This window comes from Gavia stellata, chromosome 1 (genome assembly GCF_030936135.1).
Source record: "Gavia stellata isolate bGavSte3 chromosome 1, bGavSte3.hap2, whole genome shotgun sequence".
In the NCBI taxonomy this organism is placed as follows: Eukaryota; Metazoa; Chordata; class Aves; order Gaviiformes; family Gaviidae; genus Gavia; species Gavia stellata.
This window is the reverse complement of record NC_082594.1, coordinates 68443641-68469970: the sequence shown is the minus strand read 5'-3', so window position 1 is coordinate 68469970 and position 26330 is coordinate 68443641. Positions and strand designations below refer to the sequence as shown.

The 26330-nt window shown below is 41.0% G+C and overlaps 1 protein-coding gene across 1 annotated transcript; it reads left to right on the top strand.

Moving 5' to 3' along the window:
• Positions 1–1947: 1947 nt before the first annotated feature.
• Positions 1948–25719, top strand: SLC5A7 (solute carrier family 5 member 7). The gene is made up of 8 exons (XM_009814169.1): positions 1948–2125; positions 8855–8968; positions 12010–12165; positions 16809–16957; positions 21066–21209; positions 23092–23245; positions 24131–24348; positions 25096–25719. Exons 1-8 carry the CDS (start codon positions 1948–1950, stop codon positions 25717–25719), a joined length of 1737 nt encoding a protein of 578 aa, XP_009812471.1.
• The last annotated feature ends 611 nt before the right edge of the window (positions 25720–26330 follow it).

Here is a 26330-nt window from a genome sequence, read left to right as displayed (position 1 = left end):
TTGCATGTGTACCCTTATTCTCAGCACTTAGAGGCTCATTGTCCAGCATCATTTGGAGACAGAAGGCAAGAGTCCTTTCATGGGAAAGCTGATACTACCATAGCTCTGCAGGTGAGCTTTGTAAGAGGCATGGCAAAAGGGGAGGCTCCCCAAGAACTAGCTGCCCTGCAACTGAGAAACGTGGCTGCGTATTCAACCAGGTTTGGAAGTGAGCTGTGAGGAAAGGTGGTCCTGACTAGCCCCACACAGCCGTGCCTTGGCTTGGTGCTTGCCCAATGTTAGGCCCAAGGGTGGTGCGGGAAGGGCGCCAGGGAGGGCAACGAGAGCACAGAGCTCACCTTGCCTCTCCCTGCCTCTGCTCTCTCCCCTTCCTCCAGCCCTCCTTTCAGCATGTCCCTTTTGATCAGCTCTTTCTTTCCTTCCTTTCTCTTTCCTGTTGGTTTGGCATGATCCTGTTCCTTCCTTTCTCCCCCTCGTTCCTTCTGTTTGCTCACCCCAATTTCACTTCCTAACCTTGTTTCCCCGCCATGACACGAGAATCACTCTCCCTTGAGTCATCCTTACTTCCCCCCAAGGTCCCCTAGCACTCTGACGTCTTTCCCCCTTCCTCCCCCCAGCTCTGACGGACACGGTCCTCTCACCCCACTCAACCCTCCTCCTTTATAAAGGGATTTTCCTCTTTTTAATCCACGAGCCCCCCGTCGCAGCCTCAGCGCTCGGTGCACCGCCGGCACCGCGGGGGAAGAGACGATCCTGCATTTGCGCCTCCGCCCCCCCGAGCGGGAAAACCCCGGGCAGGGGCAAAGCCCTCCGCTGCTCAGCCCCGACACCGCCCCGCGGGATGGGCGGCCGTGCCCCGCGGGCTGCGGGGCAGCGCGGCGGCGGAGCGCAGGTGGGCGGCGGGCGCCGCTCCCCGACGGCGCGGGGCGGCGGAGCGCAGGTGGGGCGGCGGGCGGGGGGGAGCCCCGCCGTCGGCGCGGGGCGGGGGTGCGCGGCCGCGCAGGGCGGCGCGGCGCCTCCGCGGAGCGCGGCGTGCGAGACCCGCGCCGCGCGGGCGGAGCGCGGTAGGTAGGGCTGGCTCCGCGCAGGGCTCCGCGCAGGGCTCCCGCGGAGGCGTCGGGAGCGCGGAGGGGTCTTGCCGGCGCGGCCGTGCGGCAGCGATCGCGGAGCGGCGGGGCGAGCGCTGCGAGGGGGCTCCGGGAAAGGCTGGGTACGGGGCAGCCGCTGCTTATGTCGTCCGCGAGTTTTCCCCCGCTGTAGTTCGTATACCTCAAAATTTCTGCCGTTCGACAGCTTTTAAGCTCTCCGTTTACTTCTCAAATTGCGAACGGGGATAGATGAATACTTTCAATGCTGGACAATTAAATGTTGCAAAAAAGAAAGCGCAGATTTTTAAATACAGGAGATGACAGAAGGGGGAAAAGACTCAGCATTCCAACACAAAGACTCAAGACTCTGTTTTGCTGTCATAGCTATTACTTGTCCATAGCTCTTATTTAACTTAAAACAGTTTTGTGGCTTGTCTTCTAACTAGAGACTTTTATAATAGCCCACATGGCCATTTCATGTACCAAACTATTTCTTGACTGAAGAGTTCCCAGACACTGGGCACTTGGTGACACTAAAATAATTCAGTGCTCAGTAACAGATTTCTAAGAATTGCGTAGCTTTCAGCCACATCATTCGTTTCCCATTGTAATCGCAGGTTACAATTGTTGGTTGTTGCTCCACAGGCAATTTAATTGGCATGGAAAGTTAATTTCAATTACAACTGAAATACTCATTTCATAAATTCACCAGAATACTCTCTTTAATAACCATCTGAGTTTTCTTTGTACACTGATTCTAAAAAGCATCTTACCAGGTTTGTTAAAAGCAGACATATTATTGCATTCTCTCCAGAGGTCTTAATGAAATAGCGATCAAAGAAACAGTTGGGACTTCAACATGGCTTTCCATGTGGAGGGGCTGGTGGCCATAGTTGTATTCTACCTGGCTATCCTGGCAGTTGGGATATGGGCTGCTTGGAAAACCAAGAACACCGGCGGTGAAGGAGATCGCAGCGAAGCTATTATAGTTGGTGGAAGAGACATTGGCTTGCTAGTTGGTGGATTTACAATGACCGGTATGTAGAATATCACCTTTTTTTTTTTTTTTTTCCTAACCAGCGTATAACTTGTCAGCTTTCCATCTGAATGAAGAAGTGTAATTTGCATGTTGAATAATGCAAAATGGACAAAATATGTATACTTTTTTTCTCATTGCTGCTGATATTGTTTAGTGAACAGCCAAATGTAGCATCTATATAAAAACAACAAATATTTTTAAATTGTACAGGAAGAATATCTTATATTTCTTATTCATTGCTTTCATATTCATCAGTAGATCAGATATGTTTGGGACAGTAGTATAGAATTTATACAGATTAATAAGAAATCCAGTTTTAAAATAACTGTCATTGCTGTTAAAGCCATCCAAATTTTTGTGAGTTATTTTTGTTCAATCTGAGTAAAACAAAGTTTATATGCAAAAATGTAGGGGGGAGGGTGTGTGTGCAGCATCAATTAAGAATAAGTTTCTAAAAGAAAATTGGCATAAACTTGTAATTCCACTGATTTCAGCAAACTTACTTTGTGGATGTTTTTAACTTTTTTTGCAGCAGTTTGACAGAATAATACATTACTGTGAATAGCAATATCAGTAGGAAAAGCCTGAGTGAAGGACGAGTTCTTCACTAATTTTGTAAACAGTGCTGTCTGACTCCCAGAGCCAGTCAAACCAGGTGTCTTACCTGGGGAAACAAGATAGTCACAATATGGTCCAAAATCTCAAGTCTTACAGCTAATATATGGTATCAGAACAAAAATGCATTATAAGAAGACTGAATTGGCCCACTGTTTTTATTTAAGCAATTTAATTTTTAAGCTTTTTTTTTTTTAAATTCTAAATCCTATTCAGACAAAGCCCTTTCAATTGGCGAATTGGATTTATCAGATTATATTTATGTTTTGCTCTTTTGCCCGGTTCTGGTTTCACAAATATCTAATAAGGAAGAGACACACAGAAACTTGGGGCAAAATTCTATGTTCTTTAATCAAGAGAAATTCCAATCTCTTTGCAGGGGCATTTTACTCATTCAAAGACTGACTATTTGGACATTGAGTAAGGAATGTTTGTAAAAGTCAATAAAGCTTGAATACAGGCAGATGTTCTACTTTTAGCACTTTGCTATGATTTACTGTATCACATATCCATTGGCTACTGAAGCATCGGATATGATGAGATTCTGCTCATAGCAAAAGCTGGTTTGGCTGCTTTCTGCTGAATGAAATGTTTTCAAGAGCACTGAAACCAGAATATTTTGCAGAGATATTGCTTGCCACAAAACTGTAAACATTAGATCGGGGGAGTGGAGACGAATCAAGACATTCCCCTCACAAGTGGTTATGACTAACAGCTTTGCCTGTGGAAGAAGACACAAATTCTGGTCTCCTTAATCCTATTTGACAGGAATATTTTTCATAACAGCTGAAGCAGGGATGAGAGTTGAACTGGGGCTTCCTATATTGCAGGCAATTTCTATAACCGCAACAATTCGCACCCACGTATGCTCATCCCATTTTATGCAAGCTCTAGAGATGGCATAGTATATAATTTCTGTGGTAGAATATCAGACTGATCGTAAAGTCTTTGCACAGCTAAAACACTCATGGATTTTGTACTATTAGGGTTCACATACTTTCTCACCTTTGCCTTCTGTAAATATGGCAATTAAAGCTTGAGATGGCAAGTAAATTACACTTTCAGTTTTGGGGAACCACGCCTGGCACACAGAGTTAGGTGTGGGCACAAGTCTACTGAATCAGGGGTTAGTCTGAGTTTTGTCTCATGAGGGTGTTAGGCGTACTTAGTTTGTAAAGCCATAACAAAATAATTGCGAAGGTAAGCTGATCAAAATCCACACTAATTTTTACTAAATGGTCACATTATTCAAGGGCATATTTGCGTCTTGAAAAATGACAGATGCAGATTTTGCACCTCATAACCATGCCTCCACAGATATATGGCTATTCCAACATAGTCTTTATATTTTACAGTTTTAATTGTCTAAATAGAAATTAAAAAGCAAAGCCTACCCCATAAAAGGAAGACAAGAAATGTTTAAAGATCTCCAGAAAGGATATTGTTAGTATGGACATGAAGTACTTTGGGTTATGAGATAAGGCCTAATTCCGTCTTTCTTGCCCGAGACAAACACTACCACATTCCATGGGTATTGGCTAAAAAAATGGTAGCAGTTTCTGGGGCAACTTGGTGGGGAGGATGACAGAACTCACTCTTTAAATTTAAAATCAAATTCAGAGCATAAGCCTTGTGACTTCATAGGGACAGACTCAAGATTCCCGAGTCATTGCAGTTGATTTTCTAAACGGCATTGAAAAACCGTAGCACAAAAGCACTACCTATGACTAATGGCTATGGACATATTTGGATATATACTATGATCCTGAAGAAGCAGCTGTATCAACGCCTAAACACAAAGCCTGTTGAAGGTGGAGTGTGCCTGCAATTATCAAAATAGAAAGACTGAGAAGCTTGAATTGGGGACGGATCACAGCAGTTCATATTAAAATGAGCTAACATAGTACCATAGTAGACACAGCTTTAATCTGTGTATCATTTTTACATAACTATAGTTAAAATGTTGCATTAAATATTAGTGTTCCTTAATTTGTGGGTGAAATTCTTAAGTGGTATCTGTGACAGACTTGAGTCTATTCTGATTTCAGTGACTGAGTTTAAACCCCAAAGGAAATATTTGAGATGATGTAATCAAATGCTTACAAACACAACCAAAAAGGTAATAATCTATTGATGTCATTTTTTCATTTTAGTTGGATGGAGCTATGTATTCTTCCACAAGAAAAAAAGAAATATTACAAAATTCTGGTTTTTTGTAATCCTTAGGTCAGGATTTTCATTTTACAAAACTTAATGAGTTGATTCAATGATTTGAGTGGTCAGACAAGGGATCATTCACAAAGAAGTGCCAGAAAATCTGATTTTCTAATATATATCAATATATATAAAGAACTCTGAGATTAATTTCTGTGTTCCTCATATGAACTACGAGAGGAATTGCTCTCCATATCCTCGGTATTTGTCTGATCATTTTTTAGTGTGCATGTTTTAAATGGATCTTGGTATTTGCTGCATTTTTTGGTCCTTCAGACAGCAGGCAAAGAGGGGATTAAAATAGATTACCACCAGTGTTTCCACAGATTATTACATTTTGTATTCCTTTTGTCTGATTTAGGAAAACTAAAAATAATTTCACCAAAAAAGTTATCAAACTAACTTTAAACTGTGGCTTAGCAAACTGATGATGAGAAAATTAATATCTAAGGTTGAAATCCCATCCTATCATATCCCATTATTTCTTTTCTAATATATTTGCTGATGTCAATATATGTGATGACTATCCATTCACCCTCTCAGAAAAAGCCACATAGCACCTTCCTAGAGCTCTGGGGTCCTTGGCAGATGTTCCAGAACAGTCATGTGCACACAAAAATTAACCAGCAGCTATTTTTCAACCCCCAACCCAGAAATCAAGAAATCAAATGGAAAATAAATGCTAAATCCTCCATGCCACCTTACCCATCAATACTGGTCCACAGGGCATCGTTCCCCTTCAGCTAGGGGAGGGCAACAGCCCCTGCAATGTCACACAGAAGTGAAGTGACCTGGCCCCCTCCACAAAAAGTAGGGGAGTTAGCCATAGCATCCAAGTGCCCCTTGGAGAACACGCGCCACCTCAGTAGCAACCCCAGGCAAACTGATGCCGGATGTTGAAACCACCTTGCACCACAGCTGCAGCAATGCTGGACATCTGTCCTTGAGTAAAGGATATTATTCCCTATCTGGAAGTGGGTATTGTTCATGCAGAATTCATGCTCATGCTTTTTCCAGGGAAGGAGACAAATATAATTCCCTTTCTAAATATTTACTTTTGCTATTGTATACAGGTGTTTACAAAATATTCCATAAGTCTACGCTGCTTGAGACACAATAGGCAACACACATCTCAGGTAGTCATGGACTCCACAGTCAACAGCTCAATGTCTGGGTGGAGAGACCAGTGATGAGTGGTGTCCTGCAGGGGTCTGCACTGGGACCAGTATTATTTAACATCTTTGTTGGGGACATGGACAGTTGGACTGAGTGCACCCTCAGCAAGTTTGCAGGTTACACCAAGCTGAGTGGTGAGGTTGGTATTCTAGAAGGAAGGGATGCCATTCAGAGGGATCTTGATAGGCTTGAGAGGTGGGCCTGTGTGAACTTCATGAGGTCCAACAATGCCAAGTGCTAGGTCCTGCACCTGGGTCGGGGCGATCCCAAACATAGATACAGGCTGGGCGATGAGTGGGTTGAGAGCAGCCCCTGCAGAGAAGGACTTGGGGGTATTGGTGGATGAAAAACTGAATACGAGCTGGCAATGTGCGCTCGCAGCCCAGAAAGCCAACCGTATCCTGGGCTGCATCAAAAGAAGCGTGGCCAGCAGGTCGAGGGAGGTGATTCTCCCCCTCTACTCTGCTCTTGTGAGAACCCACCTGGAGTACTGCGTTCAGCTCTGGGGACCCCAACATAAGAAGGACGTGGACCCAATCGAGCGGGTCCAGAAGAGGGCCATGAAGATGATCAGGGGGCTGGAGCACCTCCCGTATGAGGACAGGCTGAGAGAGTTGGGGTTGTTTAGCCTAGAGAAGAGAAGGCTCTGGGGAGACCTTATAGCAGCCTTCCAATACTTAAAGAGGGCCTACAGGAAAGATAGGGAGTGTAGTGGTAGGATGAGGGCTAACAGTTTTAAACTGAAAGAGGGTAGATTTAGATTAGATATTAGGAAGAAATGTTTTACTGTGAGGGTGGTGAGACACTGGAACAGGTTGCCCATAGAAGTTGTGGATGCCCCCTCTCTGGAAGTGTTCAAGGCCAGGTTGGATGACAATTTGAGCAACCTGATCTAGTGCAAGGTATCCCTGGCATGGCAGCGGGGTTGGAACTAGATGATCTTTAAGGTCCCTTCCAACCCATGATTCTATGACTTTATGATTCTAGGACCCTGGTAACCAAAGTACCATACTCGCACCTACCTTAATTCACGCTGTCAAGAGGCACAAAATCCTAAATGTCTGACAACTTTTTATGTAGATTCTCTGTCCCTGCTTTTCCCATCAAGGATCAGCTTTCACCCATCTTCTCCATGTGGTCCCACATGGGCATCACTCACCTCTTGTCACGTCTCTGTAGTGCACAATAGATCTCAATACCCAGAAGTCTACCAATAACAGGGTTCCTTGGGTCACTTCTTTTGTTGCAGACTTTCTCTACATTCACATCCCTCATACAAGCCCATTATACTAGTTCCGACAATAGAATGGTCCATCCCTATGCTTCAAAATGCTGAAAGGGGGACAACTGTAATGCTATGGTTGCTGGAGATCTTTGATTCTAAAGCCATGGTGTCATTCAGCAGAGTTAAAAATATACCATCTGGTAGCATTTGAGAGATATCACAGTTAAGCAGAAAAGAGTGGTCATTTAGATTTTCATGAAATTTCTTTAGGAATTTTAATTAAATTTTCTTCATTTGTGTTTATCTCCAATTGTCTGTATTAAACACAAAATCAAGTTTGCTTGTGTGATGGTGGATGCTGGGAAAATTCTGAAGAATGCTTAAGGAAAATAAATTTCTTACAACTGTGAATTTTTACACAGACAGCCTAAACTACTCTTACATAAGAAAGCAAAGGCTTCTGAGGCAAATCAAAATAACATTACAAAAATCTAGTACTTTTAATGATCTGCCTGCCCCTGTTCAAACTACAGACCAAGATTCATAAAACTTACTCATTATACATCAGAGAAAATCAAGAACTTTTTGCATGGAATCTGCAAACAGGAAGAGATAAACTTTATTATGCAATTTGTTACGAATTATTTTCGCAGATGTAATCACAATACATTTCTGTATTGGAGATTTTCTTTCATACATACTGTAGGTGCCAAATTCTCAAATGTAGCAACTTCTCTTCAAGGCAGAGAATCAATTCATTAAGGGTCTGAGGTAGGTATATATAAAAATACTGCTGTTTTTTAGAGATAAAATCAGAAATATTATAGATAACACAATTCACTTCTGGAATATGTCTTCAGGAGCACAAAAATAAATGAGTTAAAGTTTAGAACTTCAATAGCCACACAAAACCACCACAGCCCTATATGGAAACAGAGCATTTAGGGAAGTCAGAGTTTACTAAATGTGCTTCGTGTAGCCACAATTTAAAATTTAGCAGGTTTTTAAGGGCAATTTTTTCCATGAAGGCATTATTAAATGATGCCTTCATTAAACTCTTGTCTAATTTCAATGCTTTGCCTTTTCCCAGCTGGGATGACTTTATCACTGTATGTTTATTGTTCTTCTTCAGATCCCACCCTTACATCTCTCCTTTGTTTGGACTAACACAGAGAAAATGGTAATCGTTAATGAGTTAATGTGCTTCATTCATTGTAAACAAGTAGTGGAGGACCCAGCCCTCACATTTTCACTAACTATAAAGAGGCTTAAACACCTTGATGATGTCTCAGTCCATCTGACTTATTTTTTCAGGTGCTTAGGTTGTAAGTTTTTTGAATTAGGACTATCTTTTATATAAGGATGCCATGTTTGGCACTTGTACAGTACATGTAATAAAAAATAGCAATATTATAAGTGATAAAAATTTCATTCTACAACGTGGGAGTTTTTCTTTCTTTGTGCACATTAAAGACTTTTCCACCTCTTCTTTTTCAGCCACGTGGGTTGGAGGAGGTTACATCAACGGGACAGCAGAAGCTGTATATGTCCCAGGCTATGGTCTAGCTTGGGCTCAGGCACCTATTGGGTATTCCCTTAGTCTGGTTTTAGGTAAGCAAAGAACTAAAGTTAATAGTCTCTCATTTTAGACAGTTCTGATGACGAGTCCATCATTTGAAATGAAAAAATGAGGGTCTGATAAAAGGTTACGGAGGTAAACTGGATCCCTTTTACTGATAGGTTTAGCTATTACAAAGAAAAACAGAAAATCACTATAAATAGTTTAATATCTTAAGTCTCTGAATGCTTTGGCAAGACCTGTTTGATTATTACAACTATAAGGATCAATGGAGTTCACAGTAAGAAAGGTTTTGTTGTGGGATTTTTTTAGTTATAAATTCTAAGTTTTATATATTCAGGTTTTCTTTAAGTGCCTATATGATCTGGAACATGATAGTATCAGGGCACGTATACGTCTTGGAATTCAAGAGTGGCAAATATCCTTTCAGGTTAGGGAAGTGCTTATACCTTACAGATCTTGACCAAGAGTCTAAGTAACTTGTCTAATTTTGCATAGGAAGTCTGTAGTAGAACCAGTCTATTTCCTTAAAATTGAACAAAGCATCCTCTTAAATGCAGTACAAAACTCCAAATCACATGTGAAAATGCAAATACGCAATCCTGCTATATGCAGGGTCAGAGTGTAAAATACAGACTGCATTATAATTTTTAATGCCATGGTCTCTAATTCCAGAAATGTAGTCTCAGAACTTTCCTACTTTTCTTAAAAATAATAGCAATAAAAAATTTCTCACTGTGTCTCAACCACATGGAGCAGCTCACAACGAAAGTAATGCCTTGTGAGCCATGATGAATATACCACAAAGTTGTCAACTACATCCTCCCAGTTTGTGAACAGATCATGTCCCTAAGGCAACTGCTGATGCAACTGTTAAAAAAGAATGTTGTTACAAAAAAGATCCTGTATTTTTCATCTTTCATTAATGTGACTGCCTTTCTAATAATATTTGACCTCTCAGTCTATTTTAAGTCTTTACTCATGGTCCTTCCTCCTGTCCATTTGTTTCCTTCAGTTGCTTGCCCAGGTCTTCTTGCCCCTTCCATTTCTCCCTATACAACTTGGTTTCCCTCCTGACTCTTTTTTCCCCATGTGAATGCTTTTCTGTGGCCTGTCCTGGTTCTCTTCTCTTCCCAGGCAGAAACCTTTCCCATCATAGATGTTCCTCTCTGGCACGTGTGGGCCAGCTCCAGTTCCAGCAGTAGTTCCCATCCCTGAGAGCAGCTCTATTTCCTGTAAGGAAAACAGCAACAGTAGATGGCTGCCTGGAGATCAGTTGATGTCATTATGAGGTCATGAGGGTCATGATCCATCGATGTCATTAAGCAGTCGTTAGGATCGTAGTCACAAGCATCTTCCTGACTCTTAGCCTTTGTAGAATTGACACAAATTAATAACAGCCTAGAAGGGGTTGAGTTAGCCTCTCGCCACATTGCCAGCTGTTTTTAGATATCCAGACTTTTTTTCCTGGAAATTATAATGGCCACTGCAGACAAAAGAAGTCTGTATCATGTGACCATCTCTCTCTCTGCAGAGCATAGAAAGGAAAGCATTTCTGTAGGCATGACCTGCACATGAAGTTTTGGGGGGAAGAGGTGTTTATCCTTCTTTAAAAAAAAAAAAAAAAAACAAAATTATAAATACAAGGCTAGAAGAAATATTACTGCTTCAAACTGGATGGATTTAAGATTGATATAATCTCCCTGTTAGTTCAATGTTGTGCTGCATATCACTTTTCCTAATTTTTCAAGCAATTTCGTTTTAAAGGTTAGAATATCACCTATTTCCTTTGACAGAGGCTTGAACATCCTAATAGATTATAATACCAGTGACTCTTTCTTTCTTCTTTTAACTGTCTTTTGCAACGATGACATAACAAGTAGAATAGGAACAGGATCCATGACCAATCCAAGAATAGTAAAAAAATGCTGTAGGATTTCTGCATCCAAACAATCTGCCTAAAGACAGCATTAACATAAGCAGTATAAATAAATTGTGATTGGTAAGTCGGTACCTTCTGTTCAGGGAACTTAATGAAATGGAGAAATAGAAGTGATATAAGGCAATACATAGAAATGTGGAAAATCTTCTGTACAACACGACGAATACATTACATATCTTGTGATGAAGAATTTAACTAAGGGTCACCAAATAGTGAACATTAGATTTTATTGGGAACTGACTAGTTTTCCAGGGTTTTTTTATTGTGACTTATACATTGCATTTCAGCAGTTTTACTGTCATAGAAGTCTACTTAGTTATAGTCATATGCAGGTCTCAACTACACAGATTTCTGTACGAGGGCTCTTTCGGCTTTCCTGAGATATGTCCTTTTTCTTCCCCAGCCAGAAAGAGTGTGAGGACTGTACATTAGAAAGGTGAGGCATTTGCACATTTATGTACATATCCAGCCCATACGCCAGCCAGGCAGAGTGGAATTGTGATACATCAAAATTCCTGAACATGCATAAATGAAATAAGTGTATGACAAATGTTCAGGGAGCCTGACACCTGCAGGGCCCAGAAGGCATCTGACCTACCCCACAGGTGCAGTAAGATTGATTGAAGCGTACATAATAAATCTGAATTGTCCTGAAAGAATCAGATTTGCTGTGTGCGCACTAAACCATGTGTGGACTCATATTTCTGATCCAGGAATCCCAGACAGTTTTATTTTTAGAGTAGGGCCATCTGAAAATTCATGCTGGATTCTGCTCTAAGAATGAACAGGATTAGGTAGAAAAGCTGTTCCCTTAGGCTGATCCAAAATTAGACAAAACTCTGACAGCATCCATAATGGCAAATTAAGTAAACTGAATCAGCCAAAATAAGACAAACTTATTTTTCATTATCAGATCATAGATACTAATGGTGTGGATGTGTTTATGTAACTCTGTAGACAGATATAAGGTAAGAGTTCTTAGAGGATATTTTAATGGTGCTTACTTCTTTAGAAAAACCATAACTGTAATACTGGTATTTTTGTACCCTTAACTGACAATCAATGTTTTACCCCTTAATGGCAATGCATTTCTCCACTGCAACTGGTGTCTTATGCTACTTTTCTTTGTAGGTGGCCTTTTTTTTGCAAAACCCATGCGATCCAAAGGCTATGTGACAATGCTAGACCCTTTTCAGCAGCTTTATGGAAAAAGAATGGGAGGGCTACTGTTTATTCCAGCTTTAATGGGAGAAATGTTTTGGGCAGCTGCCATCTTCTCTGCCTTAGGTAAGGAATAAGCAGTATAAATATTAATTTATCACAGGTGGAAAGGATTAAGAAAATCAGAAATGCATTAAAATTCTGGCTTCAAATGCTAACTATCCTAGCCAAATGATTCAGAGTGTGACAGTTCTCAGACCCATGCTAACTAGTAATTGAACCCAGCAATGGTATCCCATTAATTATTTTGGTAATGGAAAGACAAGGTATCTATTCCTTTTCGGGTACCTTTAAGTTGTCCCTTTTCAAAGAGCATGAAAAGATTTAGCAACAAATTTCCTTTAATTGTGAGGGTGACATGAGTGATTGTAAGTGTCCCTTTTATGTCAAGGCTGACCCATCTTATTTTTTACACCACTGAGATTACGGAAGTGAGTCAAAATTTCCCTTAAAGATATGAAAGATTATTGCCAGTGCATCTAAACAAAATAATCCTTTGCATATAGGAAACCTACATATACAGAACTTTCCATAGCACAAATAATAGAAGTAAAACTGATGCTGATCAATAAATTGAATATTATTCAATTCTAAATGGCTTTCTACTCAACAAAATGAAGAAAATACTTAGGATTCAAGAAAGGATTCAGATAATTAGTGGAACTACGACTCAATAGAAAACCACCCAACTACTCATCCAGTCCTGAAAAAAAATCAGTTTCCAGGGTTTTTAATTATATTTCAGGCCTGAATTTAGCAATCCCTTCAAAAACTGAGAAAGCCCTTGAGCTGAAGCACCAGTAGTTGACTTTTACCAGCTAATCATACTCATAGTGCACATGCATGAGGTAATGCATTCTAGCACAAGCTATTTTAAACAGAAAATAAACTTTGAAGGTACTCTCCAACTGTGCTCTGATGAACTGCAAAGCAATGGGGAGCTTGTTTACCACAATTTCATCACAAAACCCTTAAAGGACTAAGAACAAACTACATGCTGAGGTGATAGGAGCTGAATAACTTGAGGAACACTCTAAGTATTTGGAATATACTTTCTTTTTGATTGAGGACAAGCTAATCTGTGATATTTCAAAGCAAGTGGTGTGAATACCTTTCTAGTAGGTTTATATTAACAGCTGACAGTTAAAGGCTGTCAATGACTATAAAGGTCGTTGAGGGTTTTGATTTTAACTATTCTGTGAATAATCTGGTTATATTAATTTGCACACCTGTCCTTACTGAAGAATATTTAATCCCAGTGCTCTTCACTTCTTGATCTTCCTCATGATTTTGTGCTTGGCAGGGTTATAGAAGGCAAAGACAGGGCTTCCAGCTTGTGAAAGTGATCTGAGCTTGTAATCCCTAAGCACATCAACTTTGAAGGCTCACTGTACAACAAAAAGCCACCTGGCAGCTCCCAGCAGCTCTTATATACCACACATCATGTTGTGTTCTACTGCCAGAACTTTTTTCCACCTATGTGGTCAGGAATATCCATCCACAATACCTGCAAGGACTAAAAGTTATTGCAACATGTTTCATTTAAATTATCCTAATTAGAAGGAGAGGATTTTTTTTTTTTTTTTTAACGTGGTTTTAAAACACTGCAATCACTTGAAATAGCTAATACATCTAATGGAAATATATAACCATCCTGATAGCTGCTGGAAGGGCAGTGCAGGAGGGCACAAGCAATTCAGGAGATATCTTGAGTGCACTAACAACTTCCCTGAAACAAACGATCAAGAAGCTGATGAAGGGAGGTGCTCTGGTGAACGTATTACTTACAAACAAGGAAGAACTAGTTAGGGATGTGAACGTCAGAGGCAGACTTGGCTGCAGTGTTCATGAGATGGTGGAGTTCAGGGTTCTGAGAGGAGGGAACAAGGCAAAAATCAGGACCACAACAATGGACTTCAGGAGAGTAGAGTTTGGCCTCTCCAGGGATCTACTTGGAGGAATCCCATGGGAGACAGCCCTGGAGAGAACAGTAGTACAGGAGAGCTGGTTGATATTCAGGGATCACCTCCTCCAAGCTCAATAGTCCACCCTGACAACAAGAAAAACAAGCAAAGCTGGCAGGAGACCTGCATGGATGAAAAAGGAGCTCCTGACTAGACTCGGAGATAAAAAGGAGGCATTCAAGAGGAGGAAGCAGGGACAGGTGACCTGGAAGGAATACAGAGACACTGTCCAAGCATGCAGAGATGGGTTTAGAAAAGCCGAAGTCCACCAGGATTTGAATCTGGCCATGAAAGATAGTAAGAAAGGCTTCAATGAGTACATAAACTAGGGAAAATGTGGACTGCTGTTGAATGGGACAGGGGACCTGGTGGCAAAGGGTATGGAAAAGGCTAAGGTACTCAGTGCCTTCTCTGCTTCATTCTTTGCTGTAAGACCAGCCTTCAGGAATCCCAGGACCCTGAGAACCCTAGGAAAGTCCAGGGCAAGAAAGGCTTGCTAGAGGAGGATCAGGTTAGGAAACATATAAATAGACTGGATAGACACAATTTCATGGGACCTCATGGGATACATCCCACAAGTGCTGTGGGAGCTGGCTGATAGCATTGCAAGGACGCTTTTAGTAATATTCTGGAGACTGTCGTGGTCAGGGATGTTCCTGAAGTGTCACTCCCATCTTCAAGAAGGACAAGAAGGAGGATACCAGGAACTAAAGGCTGTTCAGCCTTACCTCAGTCCCTGGGAAGACGATGAAGCAAATGCTGCTGGAAACTACTCCCAAACAAATGAAGGTCAAAAAGGGAATTAGGAGGAGTCAGCATGGATTTGTGGAGAGGAGATAATTCCTGACCAGCCTGACATCTTCCATGATGAGCTGACTGACTTGGTTCACAAAGGGAGATGAGGGTATGTTGTTGATTTCAGAAAGGGCTTTTTACACTGCCTCCCATAATATCCTCATAGACACGCAGATGAAGTATAGACTAGATAAGTGGACAGTGAGGACGATTGAAAACTGGTTGGACTGCTGGGCTCAGAGGGCTGTGACCAGCAGCATGGAAGCCACCGGGTGGCCAGTCACCAGTTGTCTACCCCAGGGGTCAATACTGAGTCCTATATTGGGTAACGTCTTCATTAATGACCTGGCTGATGGGACCAACTGCACCTTCAGCTAGTTTGCAGAAAATAAAAACTGTGAGGAGTTGCTGATAAACCAGATGGTTGTATCGCCATTCAGAAGGACCTCAAGAAGCTGCAGAAATGGGCTAACAGGAATTTCATGAAGTTCAACAAAAGCAAATGCTAAGTCCTGCACCTGGGGAGGTACAACCTGATGTCCCAGTACAGGCTGGGGGCTGACCAGCTGGAAAGCAGGTTTGCAGAAAAGGACCTGGGAGTCCTAGAGGGCAGTGAAGTTGACCATGAGCCAGCAATGTGCCCTTGTGGCAAAGAAAGCCAATGACATCCTGGGCTGCATTAGAAGGACCATTGCCAGCAGGCTGAGGGAGGTGATCCTTCCCCTTTACTCAGCACTGGTGAGGCCACACCTGGAGTCCTGGGTACAGTGCTCGCCAACGCAAGAGACATGGACATTCTAGAGAGAGTCCAGTGAAGAGCCACAAAGATGATTAAGGGACTGGGGTATCTGGCATATAAGGAGAGGCTAAGAGAGCTGGGACTGTTGAACCTGGAGAAGAGAAGCCTTAGGGGGTTCTTATTCATGTGCATAAATATGTGATTTGGCAATGAGCGGAGTCGAATAAAGAAGACAGAACCAGGTTCATCTCTGTGCTGCCCAGTGACAGGACAAGAGGCAATGGGCACAAGCAGAACTACAGAAAATCCCACTTAAACTTAAGAAAAACCTTTTTACAGTGGGATAGGTCAAACACTGGCACAGGTTGCCCAGAGAAGTTGTGGAGTCTCCATCATTGCAGATATTCAAGACCTGACTAAATGTGATCCTGAGCAACCTGCTCCATCTGACACTGCTTGAGTGGGGACTTGGACTAGACGGTCTCTAGAGGAGCCTTTCAGTCTCAGCAACTCTTTGATTCTGTGAGATTTTTTTATGGAGACTGCCTGTTCAGCTCAACATTGTGGTTTGTTTTCTACAAATGAAATCTGTTTGATGGTGATCGGAAAAGTTCTTGGTTTCTAGGTCGGCCATGGAGGATGGATTCTCCAGTTTGCAAAGAAACCCATCTTTGTCCCATGTAAACAATTCAAGGGCACTTTAGAAGGGTCAGTGGACAATTGTCTCTATAGTTGATGCCACCTCTACCATTCCTTCCTTGGTCAAAAAGCGCTAGCTCAGAGCATAAGTCCAATAGAAATGGGTGTGATATGTTGCAGCAGACCTCCCCTAGGCACAGCCTTTACTGCAATGATACACTTGTTCCCATGCAGCTGCAACTCACCCAGAGAGGCTTCAGCTATCTGTTTGTGGCTGCTTTTCCCCAGACAGAACAAGTGTAGTCCTTCCAGAGCTTGAGCAATGTAAAGAAAGGTTGTTGGGTCCCTTCCCTCCTCCATTCTGTAAGAACCTGTGAAATGACAAATGCTAAACTTAGACCAACAGAAGCCTTCCTTTTCCTCCTGTGTGCAGAAGACAGAGGGGGGGAATATCTTCATGCTGTTGCTAAGCATCAGACCAGAACCTGTATATGCAACTTTACAAAGGTGAGCCTTCTCGTCAGACATACTGTAACATGCACTAACACACAGTGCTTTGTTTTTCCCCATAGGTGCCACTATAAGTGTGATCATTGACATTAATGTCAATATTTCAGTCATTATTTCTGCCCTGATTGCAACTATGTACACACTTGTGGGTGGGCTTTATTCTGTGGCCTACACCGATGTAGTTCAGCTCTTCTGCATCTTCCTGGGACTGGTAAGTTCGGCTTTTCTTCCCTTCTCTGTTGAGGATTTTGCCCTGAGCATTATGATAATTACTGAGACTTATTGCCCACCTTCGGTTTTGGGACTATACCTTCACTGAAAGCACGGCGAAGGAATATCTCCACTCACAGAGCCCTGACTTTAAAAAGTCTGCATTTACATCAGTGTACATCCCGTGCTTTGACAATAATGCTGACTGAGAGACCCAATTCTTTGGCTTTTTTCCAACCAGTCTGATAGTGCAAACACTCTTGTAATTTTCCTGCTGAGTATATATCTAACTCGGGATAGGACTGGCGCTGACTCCTTCCGTATCTGTCCATAGGACTGTGGCACAGGCACTGGAAGGAGGCATCAGACATAGGAAGCAGTCACTAGAGCAGTCTAGAAACACTGGCATTGGACCTGCAGAGCTGATACTCTCCTGCTTCTCTTTCCTGTAGCTGTTACCTACTCACGCAGCTTAGTTAACCTCCTGCTTTATATCACCTTTTTGCTTTTTCCCTCATTTCCCTCCATTGTCCTTGGAGAACATAGTATAGGAAGTCTCACCAAATGACCTTGCTGTTTGAATACAGTGGTATGAATATCCCCTCATCAGCTATCAATGGTATGCTAGTGGGTAGCCTTTTCTTTTATTTACTGCTGTTCTTTAAGCCCTACTCTGAAAAACATCAGTGCAACAGGGCTCACATTACAGGGGTGCAATCAAAGAAGCTGCTGTCTTTGTTTGCCAGTGGCAGTAATAGATGGTCACAGATGTACAGAGATCTGAGACAGGCTGAAATAAATGGGGTGGCTCAAAGTGAAGGAACTGAATGGTACCTTGGGGACCCGGAGTTGTTTCTCTGCTTTCACAAGAGTTCTTGTGCAGCAATAGGGAAATTTCTTCAGCCAGAGCTCACACAGGTCACTAACCACCCCTCTGTGTGTGTCCTCACTCTGTGATATCCTACCGTGTGGCCTGATGGCCTTATTTGCAGAAGTGCTAAGCATTCCCTGTTGTAACTGACTTCATGGGAATGGTGCTAAATAGCCTGAAAAGACAAATCCAAGTTCCAGCTGGCCATCTCAAATGAGAAGTTATTCCAGATCTTCTTCTCTCATAACCTTTGTTCCTCACCTGCACAGTGGGGAAAATAGGGTCTCCTTCCCTAACATGCGTATTAATATTTGTGAACCATTCAGTTTCTGCAGATGGTGTGCATTACAGAAATTCTCAAAATTGTAGACAAATCAAAATGCTTTTCCAATGAGAACAACTCATGCACTGCTAAAGACCCTGATCCTGTGGGAATAACAACATGTGATCCAGTATTGAAGGCAGCAGGAACCTGAGAGGGAGGGGAAAGTGAATGAAGGTTGTATAGCAGTCTTCTAAATGGTTGGATCCATAGCTTTAATAGTGCTCTTTTAATTCAGGTTGGGCTTTTTATGTAATTTCCCATTTATAATAAACAGCAATAATGTCATGTAGAAGGAACCACATTCATAACCTCGAGAGTCATCAGTGAGGCTGGAAGCCTCAGACAGCATCTAAACAGTCATGCTCTAGGTGAGGCAGTTTTAGAAGACACTTTCACAGTAGGTGTCACAACAGAAGATGCCACAGGCTCAGGTATCCCAGCTTCCTCTCCAGGCTCTGGAGCAGTTTATATTCCCACTGACACAGAGCTTTACTGCTCATTCCTCTAATGTCTGTTCCTCTCCCACTCCTTACCCAAGAGGAGATGCTTGTTGTAATCACTTCTGTTCTCTGCCCTGGCTCCTCAATTCAGCCACAGCTTCTTCCTTAGGCTTTCATAACCTCTACCCCAGCCACTCCACATACTGCCCTGGTTTTCTGCTTACAGTCCCATGTTGTCTCTCTCCTTCCCTCCTCACTCTCCTGTACCCACATCTGCAATTCTCAACTCTTTGTCCTTATCTTGCCGAGAGAGTCTTTCCCGGATCCTGCACTGTATCCCCACTATTTACTGACTCTTCATCCCAACTGTATTATTAATTCCCCATTCTGAACTCTTTGCCACCATGTAGAAGTCCTTTTTTTCTGGTTTACAATCCCACAAGGTCCAGATCCTTCTAGCTACCTGCTACTTCCACACCCAAGCCTCAAGTCCCAAGGCAGAGTCCCAGTTTCTGCTTCACTTCCACAAGCCTTGGTTTTATTTGCCCTCCATTCAAAACAGTGAATTTTCTACTCCGGTTAGAAAAGAGTCAATGAAGAAATTGAGTCTACGTCTATATTAAGCAAGTTAAACAGTGTCAAGGTGAAAACACAGGATTATCTGTAGTGCTTAATTGTTAACACAGTCCTGGCATGGTTTTGGCCCACACCTACTAGTACTTTCCCAGATAGTTCCCAGGAGCAATTGAGGGCTCTCCTTTTTGGCAGGGAAAGGAGTCTAAATGTATGGATGTAAACCATGACATGTCAGTGAAATGCAGGGCCAGAGAAAGTGTCTTCACTTGTTTTATTTACTAATATAGAGGTAATCCTTGAGACCACAAAGAGCTAGGTTACTGTCAGGAACTGGAATGGATTTCAAAAGCTCATAATGCATTTGCAATACAGTCCCTATTAAATCCTGGGCTGTGGCATGCAGGCTGCAGGTGGACCTTCAGAAATTTACCCTACTGAAAATCTCAGCTGAATACGGGCAAACTACAGCTCCTCAGAAGCTCATCACTTGGACATGTTTGAGATTTGAGATTCACAAACAAGAACAAAAAAATCCATTTGACATCCTTGTTCCCCATGAATTTCTCAACAAGAAGAGTATTAACATCCATTAATTTTGACAATATGTTTATTTTTCACAGAAACACAGAATCATTAAGGTTGGAAAAGACCTGTAAGATCATCAAGTCCAACCATCAACCCAACACCACCATGCCCACTAAACCATGTCCCGCAATGCCACGTCCACACCTTCCTTGAACCCTCAGAATATCTTGGAAACAGTTGAAACATTTTGGTGACCTTTCCCAGAAAAGCCCAAGCAGACAGTGAGAAGGGGATCTTTTTGCCTAAGTGCTTAAATTGGCAAAGTTTAATATGTAACTGAGAACAGAATACTATGGTACGTGATAAAGAGCCTGAATAATAGGCAGTACAGCAAACCATAGCAATAATTCATATATTCTTCACACATTATTGCAATAATTGTACAACAAAGTAGAGGAAAATGTTTGATTTCCTTGCTCCTTTTACCCCATACACTTAAATGTGGTCAGTTGGATTGTGGTCATCTGTGTTTTGGTTATCATTGGAGCCTTAAGGATGCTGTGCTTGCAATGGTCTATTCCATATAGCACAAAAATGCAAAACTTGGGAGTTACTGAGGTTCTTCTCATAGAGAGTTAGTGAGTTACACCATTGCAAAATGAGTTGGCAAGTAAATGCACAAAAAGTCAGCTGGTGAAGGAAACGAACCTTCTGGCCAAAACTGTTTCTGGGAAGGGTTTCTCAACTGATTTTTTGGCCTAGATCAAAAACAGAGAGACTGAAAATAGTCAAGAGCCCAGAGTGAAATTGTCCTCAAGGTGGAAAAGTGCTGTAACACTGGGCTACTGGGTGTTCTGGAGCAAGAGAGATGAGGGTTCACCAACAGCACCCCTCTCTTGTCTCGGTATAGTTTTGTGTTGAATTAAAAACAAATTCCCAAGTCTTCAGGTGTGTTTGTGATGCCTCTTGCCTGTATACTGGCAAATCCTGATGCTATTGCACACAAGTTTATATGTAGATGTTTCTCTACAGTGTGGTCTGGGACGGGGTGTAAAGAATATATGTGGAGTTTAGGGAAAATAAAATGAAGATTTATAAATGTGTCTTACCTGCTGATGTTGCTATTTACACTGATTAATTCTCTGCTCATACACTCTCCAGATCAGTGGTAAGCTATACTCTACCAAGGTCTCTGGATTTCGGAGAAGTTCCACTGGCACATAACCTGACTTTTCTGCAAGTCAGCTCAGCAACCTGGCTTTTGATTTGTAGCATGCAAGAAGAAGAAAAACAGATCAATGTTAATACTAAAATTTCATGGGTTTAGAATGCCTTCTTTAGACCTGAACAAAGTGTTACTCTTTGGTTGCAGTGGATCAGCGTACCCTTTGCGATGTCCCATCCTGCAGTGACAGACATTGGGTTCACGGCTGTGCACCAGGTGCACCAAGCACCTTGGCTTGGATCTATCAACTCACTTGACATTTACACATGGCTGGACAATTTCCTTTTACTGGTAAGTGATTGTTTGTATGAAGGAATGAAGCATTTAAGCACTCACACTGTGTTACTGTGACAGCTGAAAATAATAGAGAGTCTAGTTAAGAGTTTCCAGCAAACTGAAAACTTTTACCCTCTTGACTCCTGCTCAATATTTCTGCACATTTGAATGATTTCAGTGAAATATCAGTAGAATATTGTAGCACAGCTGTCAAAGTCAGCATTGCCAGGAATGCAATTTAAATATCATCCATCTGAAAGACTTGACTTATGCTAAAATTAATTAAAAGTATGCAGCTAATACTTAACTGATGTCATTCTTGGCAGAGGAATTTATATATTGCAGAAGGCAATAAATATGTTATACAAATGATTAAATATGCCTTTGGTATAGGTGATGTAGAAAAAGCTTTGCAGAGATGGATGGATGGATGAATTCATACGTGCACACATGCCAGAATGAACTGAGGGCTTTCGTTATTTAATACCCATGTGTTACACATGGGATTGGTAGTTATTAAGTATTTTCCATTAGAAGATCTAGCAACACATGCTGACATTTTCCATTCTCAGTGTCCCCGAGCAACTCTCGACTGTTTTTATTATCATATTGTACTTTGGGATTCCTTTCTCTGTTTTTTTTTAAATAATCTCAACCAAAAATCTTCAGAGTTTTCTGATAATTGGACTGTTAAAATATATTGTTTTATCCAGCTTAAATATTTTCAAGATTCTCAGAGAGACGAAGTATGACGTTAGCTCAAGTGGCTGTATTCCGTGTGGTAGTCCTGAAGGTTTCATCTCTGCTGATGACCAAAGGAAAGCTCTGATGTTGCCATATTGTGACATATTTTCTTTTTACGTTGTTTGTTTCATTATAGCTCAAGAAATTTACACATGCTTGGAAAGCTTGTTAAAGGAACATTACTAAGGCTGCAAAGGAAAACAGTCATAAATAGCAAGTCAAAATCAGAGTTGCCTGTGAAACATTCATTTGGTCCCTGTGTGTGCATGAAACATATATGAAACACCTGTATACACACTATTTGGTCCAAATGCCTCCTGCCTCATTTAGTGTGTAGAACTGGTCTGTGCACATTTAGTGAGCAATTTGCTTTGTTTTCTTTCCATGCTGTTTAGTCATAGGCACTTATTTACTTAGTGGAGACTATTTGAATCCTGCTCTCAAGACAGAATTGTTAGCACTTGGTTTTTTAGCCTTTGGTAATACTCTTTTGTGTCGTATTTTGAAGACATAGTTTTAAGTCTAATCAGGATCTTCACTGTTATATAACCAAAAAAAGAGAAGAGTTGCCACCATAAAAGAAAACTTTCTTTTACTCCTTGGTGTTTAATTTCTGTTGGTATCATGTTTGCTTAAGACAGAGGGAGAATAATTTTTCAGATTCTTGAGTTCAGTGTATACAGAATGTGTTGTCTTGTTTTGATGGCCACACACATTCATAAAGGAAGATAAAATCCTGCTTTCAAATCCTATCAGAGTCTAATCTAATTTTGGCAAGGGGAGGGTACTGGAGGCCAAATTCTCCAAACATGAAATATGACAATAGTATTACATAACCTTTCGTAAGGCTTTATCAAGTACTTATGCCGCTCACATTACTTCGAGATTACAGAGACTATGTAAGTGCAAAGTGTTGTTGCTAACTGTACAAAAAACTGTCTAAAAGAGTGGGATTTAAGTGTACTTACAAAGGTTTAACATTACTTGTGAGAATGAAAGCTACTACTATTACTGACTGACTGATATTCAATAAATAAACAAAAAAGCAGCAACACGGCATTCAAATGATGCTTCTACATGCTCTCTATATGGCAATAGCAAAAAAATACAGAGTTAGCCCCCAGTGATGGGATGCTGCCCATTGTGTTTGCAGACATTAGGAGGAATCCCATGGCAAGCGTATTTCCAGCGAGTTCTTTCCTCGTCTTCTGCCACATATGCTCAAGTTCTGTCATTTCTGGCTGCTTTTGGCTGTCTTGTGATGGCTCTTCCTGCAGTACTCATCGGTGCAATTGGAGCATCTACAGGTAAATGATTAAAAATGAATAGCACAATAAATGCAAAATGAATAGTACAATAAATGTGTGAAAATCCTACAAAGCTTATATTAGATATAATCTAGCCAGGTGACATCATTAATCAACTCATGACTTTCAACAGGAGACTACACTGGAAAATAATATTACAGAATGCTTTTTCCAGAGCAAATTGTGCCTACCCCAGTGGCTGAGATTAACTCATTTTGCATGTTGTAGGTATCTACAGATGTAATGTTTCTATTTAATATTTGAGTTAGATTCTGGTACTTTTATTTGGCCCTAACAGTAATAACTGCAAAATAACTACGTATGTATTGTAGTCATTTATCAGGAATTTCTTGTCTTGACCAAAACACCCTTGCCAAGTTCTTGTCATAGTAAGAGTGATCCCCATCACAGTGACCATGTAGCTAAACTGTTAGAAATGTTTGTTAGAAATGTTTGTTAGAGATGTTTAACATGTGGCTTTGAGCTCTGACTCTGTAATCCAATGGCTTTGAGCTCTGACTCTGTAATCCAAGGGAGTAGTTAGGCACATCACAAACATGGATCCCAGACTTGTTTTATTGAGGAAAATGACATTTATGAGCAATGTAAAGTTCTAATATTAAACTTCCTACTGGATAACCACAGGCTGTGGTCAGGCTTAACTTAGACATAAGGAAGAATGCTGAGGAGAATTAAATCTGCCTAACAGAAACCAGTGGGACACTGCCTCTCTGAAATGCCATTGGTCCAGCCCTAGCAACAGTTTGGTCATTGAATGTGAATGAAAATGTGGCAATGTGAATAGCTCACTACACATGAAGTCAAGAGATGCCATAGCTGATGACTATTAATGTTACTAATAACATACCCGTGTCCATATTGCAGCCTGGAATGAGACTGAGTATGGTGTTCTTGACCCCATGACTAAAAAAGAAGCAGATATGATTTTGCCGATCGTGCTCCAATACCTTTGCCCAGTCTATATCTCATTCTTTGGCCTCGGTGCTGTATCTGCTGCCGTGATGTCATCAGCTGACTCTTCAATTTTATCAGCAAGTTCTATGTTTGCTCGGAACATTTACCAGCTTTCCTTTCGGCAAAATGTGAGATTACATTTTCTTTTTTATTTTTAGAGAAAATTTTGGGTGAGACCTTAACTAGGTAATGCATAGACTGTAATTTCATAATGAAACACCTTCACGTTCCTGCCTATGACCAGAAAATGTATAGCATTTTGTTCCTAACAGTATATTGAATAAATTGAAAGTCATAAAAATATTTATGGTTGTGGCTGACGATACAGGTGAAAAAGCTAGTTCAGGGGAGGCAGCTTTCAAGAGTTCTCATGGCACTGCAGTTTATCCAAACAGCTCCTAATTATTGCTGAACTGTAAGTTATACTCAAATCCTTAACAAAATGAGACATGTTTCTGAATTATTGATTTATCAGGAAATCATTTGACATCAGAATAGGCTAGTGAGTGGGAGTTTTTCTTAGGAAATGGAGAAGAAGAAATTCTGACACTGATAATTTTTTCTGGTTGAGGCATATTGTGCTTATATTTAGAAGTTATTTCTAACACTCTGATGTTGGTTTTTTTTCTTTGACACATTATCAAATTTTCCTTATGCTCAAAGATTAACAACTTTGGGAATGGCAACCATAACCCTTGGGGTTTTTTTCTCTGCGCTTGAGATGGAGATAGAGATATTAGTTTGTAAATATTATTGAATATGTCATGCAAAATTTCCTTTTACAATGTAGTATCTTATATAGGCATGTTCATAAATGTAGGCATAGATATATTGCCATGAAAAAACCACCACCTAACACCGCCCTTTTTTTGCAGGCATCAGACAGGGAAATCGTGTGGGTCATGAGAATCACTGTTTTTCTGTTTGGAGCATCAGCAACAGCAATGGCACTGTTAGCTTCTTCAGTGTACGGCCTGTGGTACCTCAGCTCTGACCTTGTTTATATCATCATATTCCCCCAGCTCCTGTGTGTGTTATTTATTAAAGGAACCAACACCTACGGTGCCATTGCAGGATACTTATTTGGCCTTGTTCTCAGAATAACTGGAGGAGAACCGTACCTCTACCTTCAGCCCTTGATCTACTATCCTGGCTGCTACCCAGATGAAAATAATATCTATATCCAGCGATTCCCATTTAAAACACTTGCTATGCTTACCTCCTTCTTTACTAACATTATAGTCTCCTACTTAGCCAAATACTTATTTGAGAGTGGGACTTTGCCACCAAAGCTGGACTTCCTTGATGCTGTTGTTGCCAGGTACAGCAGAGAACACATGGACAAAGCAACGCTTGTAAAAAGTGACAATATTGCATTAAATGAACTTGCACCTGTGAATCCACGACACAGTCTATCTTTGAGCTCAACTTTCACAAACAAGGAAGCCTTCAATTATGTTGATTCGAGTCCAGAGCTGTCCAACACTGAAGATAATTAAAAAATCTGGTAGCCACAGGCAAAGCAATGTGAAGCAGGATATTCTACAAAGAATAGTAAGAGGCATTTTATCAGAAGAAAAGCAAAAGTTGGGAATAAAATGCCGCTGCACAATTCTTTAAGTTGTTTCTAGGAGCAGGAGCATCCCATGGGAGGAACCCTTTTCTGTTATTATCTAACATGTTGGATTAGGTCATAGAGTGTTTACCAAAAGATACACTCAGATCCCATTCTTTCCACCCAGAACTATATACCGTGTAATTAAAAAAATATTTACAATTAAAAATATTTACAATTAAAAATATATGTAGCAGAAAAAGTGCAACAGTTATTTAGCTAGGACATCATATGAAGAGATTATAATACGGTCACTCTGAAATTACTATCAGTTAACATTTTGTTGGCATTAAGTTAAAATATATTGTCACAGCTATAAGTGATTTATTACTAAAGAGCTAGTTGCTTGAGCAAAGACAGATAGATAAATTCCCTGGGTTTTTGGTCTGGTTGATTTTTTCCTCATAAAGAAATTCAAATAATACAAAACTAGTATTTTATTATTTGTTTAAGACAGCAAAATGCACAAATAGTAATAAATCCCTTATAGGAGTG